Source organism: Budorcas taxicolor, chromosome 16 (genome assembly GCF_023091745.1).
Source record: "Budorcas taxicolor isolate Tak-1 chromosome 16, Takin1.1, whole genome shotgun sequence".
In the NCBI taxonomy this organism is placed as follows: domain Eukaryota; kingdom Metazoa; phylum Chordata; class Mammalia; order Artiodactyla; family Bovidae; genus Budorcas; species Budorcas taxicolor.
The window spans coordinates 67,943,420-67,957,381 of NC_068925.1; the positions used below are offsets into that span (position 1 = coordinate 67,943,420).

The window sequence follows — 13,962 nt, forward strand, 5'->3', positions numbered from 1 at the left end:
AATATGTTCACCTTTGACTAGGATTAAGGTGGAATTATAACTGCATAAGCCTAGGTGAAATATGTCTTGGAAAATATAGTTTAGCTTATAATCTTCAAGATGGCAGAGACCAGTCTCTATGAGTAAGTTCATTTCTGTATCTTTCATACTGAGTATAGTCCCTGGCATATAACTGTAGTCAGTACGTATTTGTTCAGTTAGGAGATGGGTAGATTGTAAACCTGAGTGATTTAAATGATGCATTTAAAATAATAGATTTTGCTTCTAAGAACAGGTTAATTGACTAAAATGGGCTTGTGCTTTGCTTGAGGTAAGTTTCAGTAATGAGGGATATGCAAAGTTCTTTTCCTGGCAGAAGCGATGGTATCTGTTCATTTATTATTCCTATTCCAAATCTAGTGGAATTAATCTCACACATTTTGTGCTATAAAAGATTTAATATATATCCTTCTAACATAGTGCAGGTAAACAACTGCTTACCTGTGAGACAGATATATGTCATATAATCATACAAAAATATAATTGGAGACAGGGATGAGTAATTTTAAGAGAGAGTTTAGAGAGGTTTAAGAACAGATAATAAGAAATGCTGCCTTTGAGCATGTGTGGTTTGCAACCCCTGGAGCTTCCCGGGTGTAATCTGAAACCACCCCCTATTCAGAGGGAAGAGAGAGAGCTCAGAAAGAGTCACAGCATTCCAGATTGGTAGCGGCAGATTTAATAAGCAAGGGAACTTACTTTCCAGGCTTGTCTTGAATGTCTGTAAGATGAGTACATCTCCTCATCTGCCTACCAAATCTTAAAGTTTATATAGAGGCCCTAACTAGGTTTAGTCGCATATCCGTTCAGATGGTCTCAACAGCACACTACTGTCTCAAGGCTATATCCTTGGGCAGTGTCTAGCACTGGGGAGGCGGATGGAATGCACATTCCAAACATGAGGAGAAGTTCAGGAGCCTCCAAGTGCTTGAGTCCAGCTCACAGGTCATGCAGGCGGTCACATCCTCTCAACGACCTCTTCCAAAAGCATGAGGGTGATTTATGAAGAAAGTCTGTAAGCAGAGATCTGAAGAACATACGGAGTTAAATGGAAAAATTAATAGAAGAGAGCTGAGTAGAATCTTTCAGAGAAGTTATTCGTGGGCAAACAAAGGGCAGTATGACACCTCTTGAGAACGTGAAAGCAAGCCCTTGGCTTAGGGAAGTAAGAGCAAGGGAGAAATGATATTAGAGAAGATCAGAGGATGGGTGGAAAGTATTTGAGTACCATTAATGTCTTTATTTTCACTTTAAAGCAATGGGAGATTTTTGAACAGTTTTAAGAGAAAAATGTTTCTTTGAGCCCCGCTTTTGGGTGGAGGGGGTTGGGGAGACAAGAATACTGGAGTGGGTTGCCATTCCCTTCTCCAAGAGATCTTCCTGACCCAGGGATTGAACCTGGGTCTCCCACATTGTAGGCAGACACTTTACCGTCTGAGCTACCAGGGAAATATTGGTAGCTCTTACCAGGGAAAGAGCAATATTGCATAGGAGCCTGGAATGTTAGGTCCATGAATCAAGGCAAACTGGAAGTGGTCAAACAGGAGATGGCAAGAGTGAATGTCGACATTCTAGGAATCAGCGAACTAAAATGGACTGGAATGGGTGAATTTAACTCAGATGACCATTGTATCTACTACTGCGGGCAGGAATCCCTTAGAAGAAATGGAGTAGCCATCATGGTCAACAAAAGAGTCCAAATTATAGTACTTGAATGCAATCTCAAAAACGACAGAATGGTCTCTCTTCGTTTCCAAAGCAAACCGTTCAGTATCACAGTAATCCAAGTCTATGCCCCAACCAGTAATGCTGAAGAAGCTGAAGTTGAATGGTTCTGTGAAGACCTACAAGACCTTTTAGAACTAACGCCCAAAAAAGATGTCCTTTTCATTATAGGGGACTGGAATGCAAAAGTAGAAAGTCAAGAAACACCTGGAGTAACAGGCAAATTTGGCCTTGGAATATGGAATAAAGCAGGGCAAAGACTAATAGAGTTTTGCCAAGAGAATGCACTGGTCATAGCAAACACCATCCAACAACACAAGAGAAGACTCTACACGTGGACATCACCACATGGTCAATGCCGAAATCAGATTGGTTATATTCTTTGCAGCCAAAGATGGAGAAGCTCTATACAGTCAGCAAAAATAAGACCAGAAGCTGACTGTGGCTCAGATCATGAACTCCTTATTGCCAAAATCAGACTTAAATTGAAGAAAGTAGGGAAAACCACTTGGAGAAGGAGATGGCAACCCACTCCAGTATTCTTGCCTGGAGAATCCCAGGGATTGTGGAGCCTGGTGGGCTGCCATCTTTGGGGTCGCACAGAGTCAGACACGAATGAAGTGACTTAGCAGCAGCAGCAGGGAAAACCACTATACCATTCAGGTATGACCCAAATCAAACCCCTTATGATTATACAGTGGAAGTGAGAAATAGATTTAAGGGACTAGATCTGATAGAGTGCCTGATGAATTATGGATGGAGGTTCGTGACATTGTACAGGAGACAGGGATCAAGACGATCCCCATGGAAAAGAAATGCAAAAAAGCAAAATGGCTGTCTGAGGAGGCCTTACAAATAGCTGTGAAAAGAAGAGAAGCGAAAAGCAAAGAAGAAAAGGAAAGCTATAAGCGTCTGAATACAGAGTTCCAAAGAATAGCGAGGAGAGATAAGAAAGCGTTCCTCAGCGATCATTGCAAAGAAATAGAGGAAAAGAACAGAATGGGAAAGACTAGAGATCTCTTCAAGGAAATTAGAGATACCAAGGGAACATTTCATGCAAAGATGGGCTCGATAAAGGACAGAAATGGTATGGACCTAACAGAAGCAGAAGATATTAAGAAGAGGTGGCAAGAATACACAGAACTGTACAAAAAAGATCTTAATGACCAAGATAATAATGATGGTGTGATCATTCACCTAGAGCCAGACATCCTGGAATGTGAAGTCAAGTGGCCTTTGGAAACATCACTACGAACAAAGCTAGTGGAGGTGATGGAATTCCAGTTGAGCTATTTCAAATCCTGAAAGAGGATGCTATGAAAGTGCTGCATTCAGTATGCCAGCAATTTGGAAAACTCAGCAGTGGCCACAGGACTGGAAAAGGTCAGTTTTCATTCCAATCCCAAAGAAAGGCAATGCCAAAGAATGCTCAAACTACCGCACAGTTGCACTCATCTCACATGCTAGTAAAGTAATGCTCAAAATTCTCCAAGCCAGGCTTCAGCAATACGTGAACCGTGAACTTCCTGATGTTCAAACTGGTTTTCGAAAAGGCAGAGGAACCAGAGATCAAATTGCCAACATCCTCTGGATCATGGAAAAAGCAAGAGAATTCCAGAAAAATATCTATTTCTGCTTTATTGACTATGCAAAGCGTTTGACTGTGTGGATCACAATAAACTGTGGAAAATTCTGAAGGATATGGGAATATCAGACCACCTGACCTGCCTCTTGAGAAACCTGTATGCAGGTCAGGAAGCAACAGTTAGAACTGGACATGAAACAACAGACTGGTTCCAAATAGGAAAAGGAGTACATCAAGGCTGTATATTGTCACCCTGCTTATTTAACTTATATGCAGAGTACATCATGAGAAATGCTGGGCTAAAAGAAGCACAATCTTCAGGATTGCTGGGAGAAATATCAGTCACCTCAGATATGCAGATGACACCACCCTTATGGCAGAAAGTGAAGAGGTACTAAAAAGCCTCTTGATGAAAGTGAAAGAGGAGAGTGAAAAAGTTGGCTTAAAGTTCAACATTTAGAAAATGAAGATCATGGCATCTGGTCCCATCACTTCATGGGAAATAGATGGGGAAACAGTGGAAACAGTGGCTGCCTTTATTTTCTGGGCTCCAAAATCACTGCAGATGATGATTGCAGCCATGAAATTAAAAGACACTTACTCCTTGGAAGGAAAGTTATGACCAACCTAGATAGCATATTGAAGAGCAGAGACATTACTTTGCCAACACAGGTCTGTCTAGTCAAGGCTATGGTTTTTCCAGTAGTCATGTATGGACGTGAGAGTTGGATTGTGAAGAAAGCTGAGCCCCGTAGAATTGATCTTTTGAACTGTGGTATTGGAGAAGACTCTTGAGAGTCCCTTGGACTGCAAGGAGATCCAACCAGTCCATTCTAAAGGAGATCAGTCCTGGCTGTTCTTTGGAAGGAATGATGCTATAGCTGAAACTCCAGTACTTTGGCCACCTCATATGAAGAGTTGAAGTCATTGGAAAAGACTCTGATGCTGGGAGGGATTGGGGGCAGGAGGAGAAGGGGATGACAGAGGATGAGATGGCTGGAAGGCATCACTGACTTGATGGATATGAGTTTGAGTGAACGCCGCGAGTTGGTGATGGACAGGGAGGCCTGGCGTGCTGCAATTCATGAAGTCACAAAGAGTCGGACACAGCTGAGCGACTGAACTGAACTGAACTGCAGAGAAAAATGACATGAGCAGGCTTACATTTTCAGGAGTTACCTAGGCCTCTTTGATGAAAGAATTTAAGGAGTCAAGAGTAGATATGTGGAAATCAGTTGAACTTATTTGTTTTTGTCTAGGAGAGAAAAGATAGAAATTTGGACTCATATACTGGCCACAGAGGTGAAGATACATGGATATATTTGACAGTTATTTACTGGTTAAATCATTAGGGCTTGATTATACATTGTTGATAAAAGGTGAGGGAGTGGGGAATATCAAGAAAAACTAGTAGGAATCTAGTATACAGAAGTGCATAGATAGTGATGCCATCCAGTGAGAAAGATTTTGGAGGCAGACAAGTTTGAGGGGGAAAAACTATTGAGTTTTAGACTTTTCAGAGTTAAGAAGATCTTGAAATAAATAAGTTGAGATGCTAGGGAAACCATTGAATATATGGTCTTGGAGCTCAAAGTATAGCTGGAGATATTGATGCTTTATGACTTTTGAAACTCATGGACAGGGATGACAATTCAAGGGCAGCATAAAGTGAGAAGAAACAGGAGAGAAAACTGATGTAACACAGAGTCGTAAGAAATTATGGCACTTTTTAAACGCCACATGTGAAAGTCCAGAAGTGAATATAAGTATGTGAATGTGCGGCTTGCCATGTTTAGTACAGTATGGCTGGAGAAGAAGTTAAGTGGGAGTGTCCATGGCAGTGTATGGAGAGGTCATCTGGGGTCAGAATGTGGTGAGCCTGGAAGACTTTGCTGAGCTCCAGTTTCATTCTGGGCAAAGTGGTGAGCCATGCATGAGCTTTGAAGGGGGACTGGTAAAAGGATCAAATTTGCATTTTAGACAAATTATTCTGGCAACAGTATGCAAGGCAGATTAACAGTTTGGGAGGCTGGAGACACTGGAATATAAATTAAGGAGCTATTATAATCCCACAGTGGCTGTGAGAATGGAGACAAGGGATCTGAGAAACATAGCATTGCCTAATTACTAGGAGAGTCAAAGCAGCCTCTGAAACCCAGAGGACCTGTGCCATTTAACAAGACTGGAAACATGACCTGAGAATTAGGTTCAGAAATACGGGGAAAACAGTTGTAAGCTTTGTTTTGGATGTGTTACATTTCACATGCTAACTTGTCCAGCAGACAGTTGGAAGCTCAGGAGAGAAGTTGAGGCCAGTGCTGTAAATTTAGGAGCCTGCACAGGATTCTTCATCAAAGACATGGGTTTGGATGGAAACTATCAGAAAGCCAAGTTCCCTGTTTATGGGACAGGAGGAGGAAACAGGTTCTGTAATCTACTAAGAAAGTCAGAGTGAGAACTGAGGGAGTACTGTCTCTTCAGCTACCAGAGAGCAGAGTGATTGAGGAGTAGGAAGCCCACAGTGCCAAATGCTGTAGTATGAGCTCACTGCCTAGGCTGCTGGGTGCTGTGATTAGAAGTTACTAATGGGACTTCCCTGGTGGTCCAGTGCTTGGGACTTTGCTTTCCAATGCAGGGGGTTCAGTCTCTAGTTAGGGAGCTATGATCCCACATGCCTCGCGGCTGAAAAAACCAAAACATAAAGCAGAGGCAATCTTGTAACAAATTTAATAAAGACTTTAAAAATGGTCCATGTCAAAAGAAATCTTTAAAAAGGAAGTTACTGCTAACCCCTGAATAATCAGTTTCAAAGTATAACCACAGAATCACTAGTTCTAAAATGGTAGAGGCTGGTTGTTATGTGCTTAAGAGGGAAATAAGGAAAACCAGACAGGAGGAAATTTATCTGCATTTCCATTACTCATATTTTATAACTTTTATTGTTTTTCTGGCCCCTGTGACCATTTAATCAAAAAAGATTGTTGTTTTAAAACTATTTATGAAGCGTTGTATAAATATAACCATGTTTTTTTTCCAAATAGCTACATTTTCATCACATACCTCATAGTTGCAGTGTGAATGCCTTTTTATTCAGTGGACTTTTATGACTATACCAGCAGGCTGGCCTTAGGTAACTTTGTGTTTTCCAAGGTGTAAGAAAAGCTTTTCAATCAAAATAGTCTGTTTTCTTGTGCATGATGCGGTGATCTGGCTCTAATTTGTCAAAAGGTAATTAAGATAGCAGCATAAAAATATAATTAGATATTATAAACTTAAATGAGTTTGTCTCTTTAGCAAATATTTTCACGTCCACATATAAAGTACAGAATGCTGCCATACTTTCTGATCCCAATTAGATACAGTCTTCTGGTCGACTTCTACAAATTGCCAAAGCTCTGATGGAAGATGCTGGCAGATACACGTGTGTGGCCACCAATGCAGCTGGAGAAACACAGCAGCTCATTCAACTGCATGTACATGGTAATGGCACCTCCATGTCTTAACAGAAGAGTATTTCTAGGGTCTTTTTAAAAAAACATATTGGGCCCATTTTTATTGAATTGTAATGTAAAAGAAATGAGTGTTTATTTTAGTCTGTATGAGAAAAGTATATAGTTTACATTATGGCCATTACTCATATTGAACATCTTCAGTTTTCATGTTCTCAAATAGACATGCTAGAGCTCATAAACAAACACACTACCTTGTGTTCTAATTGTTTGAATTCTGTCAGCTGATAGCTTTGTACGGATAACTTTGGTTGAAAAACCAGAAGTTGCAGGTTTTTTCCTTTGCACTGTCTATGATTATCTTGCCTGCCTAAAAGATTAATTTTTTGAAGCTAGAAGTGAGTAGAAGCTTTCTTTGACTGAGGATCTTCCCTCGTGTACTTTAACAAAAAGTCTGAGTGGCCATGGAATGCCTCATGAATAGTGCAGCTTCGCAGTAAACTTGAAAGACTCCCTGACTGTCCTTGTGAGACTTCAGATCTGTAGAGGTTCATCAGAAAGGACCAAGAATTGAACGTTTGGACTTTCGTAATTCAGCCAAGGATATTTACAGAGAGCTAGCAAAGATCTCCTTGTACACTTCATTCATTTTCTCTAATTCATGTGATTACTTGTTAAGCCTTTTATTCATTCATTCCATCCATTCATTCATATATTCACCCCATATTTACTGAGTGGTGTTAACCTGAAATAACACCCCAGCATTTAGCTTAACTCCAGGTCTATAGTAGGAAGTCAATAAATGTTTGACAAGTGAAAGAGTAAATAATAAGTGAATGAAAAAATTTTGTGTGAACATTGAATTCTTCTAATCTGTTTCTTTACATGTTTTCTTTTCATTAAATCACCCAGTTAAAAAATTGAAATGATCAATTCTCAAAATGTTTCCAATAAACCCACTTTATTCTTTCCCCCGTTTTTCAGATATGAACATCTGCCTTATGTCATATACACAAACCATATTTCTTAGAGGACCTTTAGTTTTTCATTGAATAATTAGCTGAATGATCAATATCTGACTGTAACCATCTTGGAATTGTCTCACCACACTTAGGGGTTAGGGGACAGATTGACTGTGCTCTTCCTTAAGTTGCCTTGAATTTACCTCATTCCTTGTGAGGCCTTCTGTATGTTTCCAGTGCTCTTTGCCAGCTGTCTCCAGCATTTACTCAGACCTCAGCTTCCATCTAAGAGTGTGCTGGCGGTGGGCCTGGTCTCCTTCCCCATTTAACTGCCCTGAGTCTCCTTGTCTCCTTTTTGTACAGATTATTTATCTTCTCCTTTCCAATAGCTTCAATCCTAATCTGGTCTCCCATTGCTGGCTAAGAGGCAGCAGTTGAGTAGGATAGCATGATATGTTGCCATCATCTCAGGCACTGGACTGATGCCAACTTTGGTTTAAATTCTTTGTTCACCATGATTTGTATAACTTTGAGCAAGCCACTTATTTAATCTCTCTGAGTATCTGACTTGAAGAGTGCTTTTGAGGTTTAAAGGTTTTAGATATAATAATCTCCCACTTCTACTCTTTTAGCAGCTGTCCAGAAAAGAGAAGTTATTTGTTCTCTAGACTTCTTTAAATTACTTAAATGAAGACTCTGTAGTGAAGAAGAGAGCATGTCCCCAGAACTGGGAAGAACCAGACCTCAGTATTTGGGGCTCCCAGACTTGTATTCATAAAAATCATATGTATTGCTTTTTAGAAATTCATCTTTGTGGACACTTTCCCACATCTCATGAAACAGCATCTCTCATGCAAGTAATCTGAGCCTTTACGTGGAGAAACAATGGCCCAGACTGTAAAGACTGGTCTAGAGACTTGCTAGTGTAGTCAAGACTGACTGAAGACTAGAGTCCGTGAAAGAACTCGAGTATCCCATCAAACACAGGGCAACAGAAAAGAAAACAGCAGATCCAATATCTGAGAAAGCACAAGTCTATCAACATACTGTCTAACTATGGTAACAAAATATATGTTAGCAGGTGACTGCAGCCATGAAATTAAAAGACGCTTACTCCTTGGAAGAAAAGTTATGACCAACCTAGATAGCATATTCAAAAGCAGGGACATTACTTTGCCGACTAAGGTCCGTCTAGTCAAGGCTATGGTTTTTCCTGTGGTCATGTATGGATGTGAGAGTTGGACTGTGAAGAAGGCTGAGCGCCAAAGAATTGATGCTTTTGAACTGTGGTTTTGGAGAAGACTCTTGAGAGTCCCTTGGACTGCAAGGAGATCCAACCAGTCCATTCTGAAGTAGATCAACCCTGGGATTTCTTTGGAGGGAATGATGCTGAAGCTGAAACTCCAGTACTTTGGCCACCTCATGCGAAGAGTTGACTTGCTGGCGACGGAATGAAACACCAACACTGCAGAGTGGTTTGAATCTTTATATTTTAACACTTGCTTCTTACAGCTGCTTTATTTTATATCCCTTGCACAACAACCTACAGGGCAAGCTGCCAAGCACTATGATTCAGAGACTATACAGTGCGCAGGTGCAGGGCGAGATAACCTTTACCTTGACTTATTTACTGCAGCTAAGACTTTGTTTTGGGGAACTTCCTTATCAGCTTAGAATCCATTTTGTCCCTGGGTCTGTTCCTTTTGAGGAATCAGAGAAACATCCTTGTGTGTAAGAAATGTTCTTTTCCCATGGGAACAAACAGGATTCTTAGCTGAACATCTCGTTTGCAAGAATGTTCAGCCCTGGTTGAGAGTCTCATTTGCAAGCACTTCTCAACCTTCCTTATACCTAGTTCCCTACACTGGGCAGAACATCTCGTTTGCAAGAATGTTCAGTCCTGGTTGAGAGTCTCGTTTGCAAGCACTTCTCAACCTTCTTTATACCTTGTTCCCTACATTGACTCATTGGAAAAGACTCTGATGCTGGGAGGGATTGGGGGCAGGAGGAGAAGGGGACGACCGAGGATGAGATGGTTGGATGGCATCACTGACTCGATGGACGGAGTCTGAGTGAACTCCAGGAGTTAGTGATGGACCGGGAGGCCTGGCATGCCACCATTCATGGGGTCACAAAGAATCAGACACAACTGAGCAACTGAACTGAACTGAACTGAACTGAAGAGATTCAATTAGAGTACACAAGTGGAAAATCATCAGAGACAAGGAGGAGGCTGGAGGATATCTGGGTTAGTGTGAAAAAAGAGAGAAACACAAGGTTGGTGATTGTAAGGATTTTTTAAAAACTACCAGACTAGTCAGAAAATATAAAAGTCTTCTTGATATGAATTACCATAGAATAGAAGTAAGATATATTACTAGCTGAAAATGTTTCCCCTAATAGGATCTTGACTTGTCTGGATAACATTTCATCAGCCTGAAGGAAGAATAAATGATGAAGTGAACTTCTAATCTAATATTGATCGTGATCAACCTGGAGGAAGTAGTTAACATGACATGTGACAGGAATATGAACAGAAAGTGATGTATCATCTCGGCCTTCATGATGGCTATGTCACATTGGAGGGAGATGGTTCCAGACTTGACCTGTCCTCTTTCATATTTATATTCATAATTTCAGGGAGAATTGGGGATGTTCAAAAAGATGTAGGAATTTGTAAGGGATTAGTTGATGGATTTCACAAAGACCTCAGAGGTTAAAAATGACAAATTAATCTGAGGCAAAAAAATTGCATAAGAATAGGGAGAAAGTGGCTTAAAGATACCACACATTGAATTACTTGAGATATTAATGATGCTGTCTAATTATTAATTTGATAATTCAATTTTGTAATAAAGCTAAGAAGTCAGTAATAGAAGTTTGCAGTAGCCTTTTTATACTCTTGCTTTCTCAGTGCTTCCAAAGTATTATATCTAAGTCTGGTGCTATGTATTAAGAGGGACATTGAAAAATCTATAGTCAAGCAACTGTCATTTAATTATTTCTTTTATTGTTTAACCAATCCTATAGCTGTTTTTAAAATTAGGATTTGTTTTAATCCCAGGAGTAACACACTCAGCAAGCGAGTCTTTTCTATCCATACAATTGTCATCCAAAAGTATTCAATCCTAAGAAACTCAGCTTTCAAATTGCTTATTATTTTGCTTTTCTATAAAAAAGGAGTGTAGATGCATCCATTTTTCTCAAACATGGAAAAAAGTGTTTCCAAAAGGTGGAGTAAGGGTGCGTGGTCTCCTGGACTGGAAATGAAGTCATGATCACGAGAAGGGGAGCATTCTTACGATCCCCTGGGTTTTCCAGGGGAAGTTCTATTATAGACGGCAGAGGCTCTCAGTAGGTGGTCCTTTTGATGATCAAAGTTTCATAATTCTGGAAGTTCTAATTCTCTAGACCAAACTATGAAATTATATTTAAACCTCAGATACTTGCCAAGCGAGACAGGTGTTTCCACAAACAAACGATTCTTTGGGGTCTAATGGCTCAAGCATTCATCTGCACGTAATTATTTTCTTAGCCAAAATCAACCAAGGTGAAGCACCCAGAAGTAGACTATTGTGGTGAAAAGCTTTGAACTGGGGCTTCTACACTCCAAGTATTATCTGGAGGACAGTGGGCTTAGATGCGAACTTTAAAAAAGCTTGGTTTTCTCATCTGTAAAATGGAAAGGATGAAGATAATACCACAATCAGGGAAGTTGTTCTGAGGAATCAATGCAAGACTAGACATGAAAAATATAGCCTGGTGTCTGGTTCCTGGTCATCATCTGTAAATAGCAGCTTGATGACTGTTTTGGCCAAACACGTATTTGGCCTCTGGCCCTGCTCACTACACCAACATTTTAACAAATATATCTAATGTCCTGCTGTCTTTCCTGCTGGCCAGGAACTGTTTTGTGTCTGTATTACTTGTCTGGCTAAAACATTAGTAGAGCACCCTTAATTTTATTATTTGGATCTATTTGCTTGGCTAAAATATGCTAACACCCACTTAAATTTTTTTTTTCTATATCGTTTTTGTATTTTGTGTAATAGCTCACTTGTGGCCTAGAGGAGACTTGAGAATATTGTAGAGAACTTTTCTCTTTTAAAGGATAACTTTAGTTCAGGGCGCTACTATGCTGTTTTCTTGGTATTGGTGAATTTATTATTCATTGTATGATAATTTTCTTGGTTAGGGAGTCTCCAAGGCACTTTTGATCAGTTATGTATTAATTCAAATTTTGCCATGATTTGAAAAAAATGCACTAATGTCTCTGAATGATTAAAGTAATAGGCAAAATTTAGACCCACAATACGTTCAGATGAAGGTATTTTGATTTTGGCACGATACATGCCTGGAGCTTTTAGAAGAAAGAAAACCAGTAAGTCGAATAGAGTTCAGGCTTCTACTTAGAGTACACAGTACGCAGACATCTTATTGTTATCACAAAATATTATTACCTTACTAATTCTTCTTCTACAGCCGTGTTCACCTAAATTCAAAATTCCAAGACCATCTCTTTGTGCTAGAAGGGAATAATAGTATTTATATTTTTATTTAGTTTTTATGTTAAGTGAACGAGCACCATTTATTGAAAAGGCTAATCTTTCCCCCGCCCCCCGGACTTCCCTGGTGGCTCAGATGGTAAAGCGTCTGTCTACAATGCGGGAGACCTGGGTTCAATCCCTGGGTTGGGAAGATCCGCTGGAGAAGGAAATGGCAATCCACTCCAGTACTATTGCCTGGAAAATCCCATGGACAGAGGAGCCTGGTAGGCTACAGTCCGTGGGGTCGCAAAGAGTCGGACATGACTGAGTGACGTCACTTACTTACTTCACTTAATCTTTCCCCTACTGAATGGCTTGGCATGCTTTCTGAAGTCATTTGATTGTACATGTAAGGGTTAAATTTCTCTAAAATCAATTCTGTTCCATTGCCTAATTGTGATTCTTATGACAGTACCACTCTGTCTTTTATTCTTTTTTTCCCCAGCTTTATCGAGATATAATTGGTGAATAAAATTCATTACATTTTAAGTGTACCATGGGATGATTCAATGTATGTATACTTTGTGAAATATTATTACAATCAAATTAACATATCCACCATTTTACACAGTTACTATTTTTGTGTGTGTAGTGAGAACATTTCAGATCTGCTGTGTTACCAGTACATTATTTAGTAGTACAATAGGCACCATGGTGTACATTAGACTCCCAGAACTTGATAAATGAAGGGTTGTACCTTTTGACCAGTATCTCCCCATTTCCCCCACTCCCCAGCCCCTGGTACCACCATTCTATTCTCAGGTTCTACGAGTTCAACTCTTTTTAAATTCCACATAGAAGTGAGATCATATAGTATTTATCTTTCTCTGTCTGGCTTATTTCACTCAGCATAAGGTCCTATAGTTTCTTTCAGGTTGTTTCAATGACAGAATTTCCTGCTTTCTTGTGACTGAGAAGTATTCCGTCTGTCTGTCTGTCTGTCTCTCTCTCTCTATATATATATATAATGTATGACAGGTCACATAATAAACACACAAATTAGAGGGAATGAGAGAGAGAGAAAGACAGCATCTTTATTATCCATTCGTCTATGGACACTTAGATTGTTTCTGTGTCTTGGCTTTTGTAAATAATGCTGCAATGAACATGGAAGTTATAGATATCTTTGAGATACTGATTTTAGTTGCTTCAGATATATAACCAAATATGGGATTGCTGGACCATATGGTAGTTCTACTTTTAACGTCTTTGAGGAAAGTTCATGCTGTTTTCTAGTGGTCATTACCATTTACATTCCTATGGAGAGTGTACGAATTTCTTTTTTTCCACATTCTCACTAACACTTGTTGTTGCTTGTATTTTTTATAACCATCCTAACGGGTGTGAGGTGATAAGTCACTGTGATTTTGATTTACATTTCCCTGATGAGTAGTGATGGTGAGCTCCTTTTCATGTACCTGTTGGCAATTTGTATATCTTCTTTGAAAAACTGTCTATTCAGGTCCTTTGCCCATTATATATTTTGTATTATTTATTATTTGTTGGTGGTTGTTTTTTTTTTTTTTTTGCTATTGAGTTGTCTAAGTTTCTTGTATATTTTTATTATTCACTCTTTATTATATATATGGATATGACACCAAAATAACAAACAATAAAAGCAAAATAAACAAGTGGAATTACATCAAACTGAAAAG

General features: G+C 39.5%; 1 protein-coding gene across 1 annotated transcript in view; it reads left to right on the top strand.

Annotated features, from left to right (window-relative positions):
* Positions 1–13,962, top strand: part of HMCN1 (hemicentin 1) — a 537,345-nt gene that overhangs the window by 323,511 nt on the left and 199,872 nt on the right. Inside the window, exon 36 of the mRNA XM_052653879.1 lies at positions 6,706–6,829. Within this exon, the coding sequence (XP_052509839.1) occupies positions 6,706–6,829 (124 nt within the window). The remainder of the gene's footprint in view (positions 1–6,705; positions 6,830–13,962) is intronic.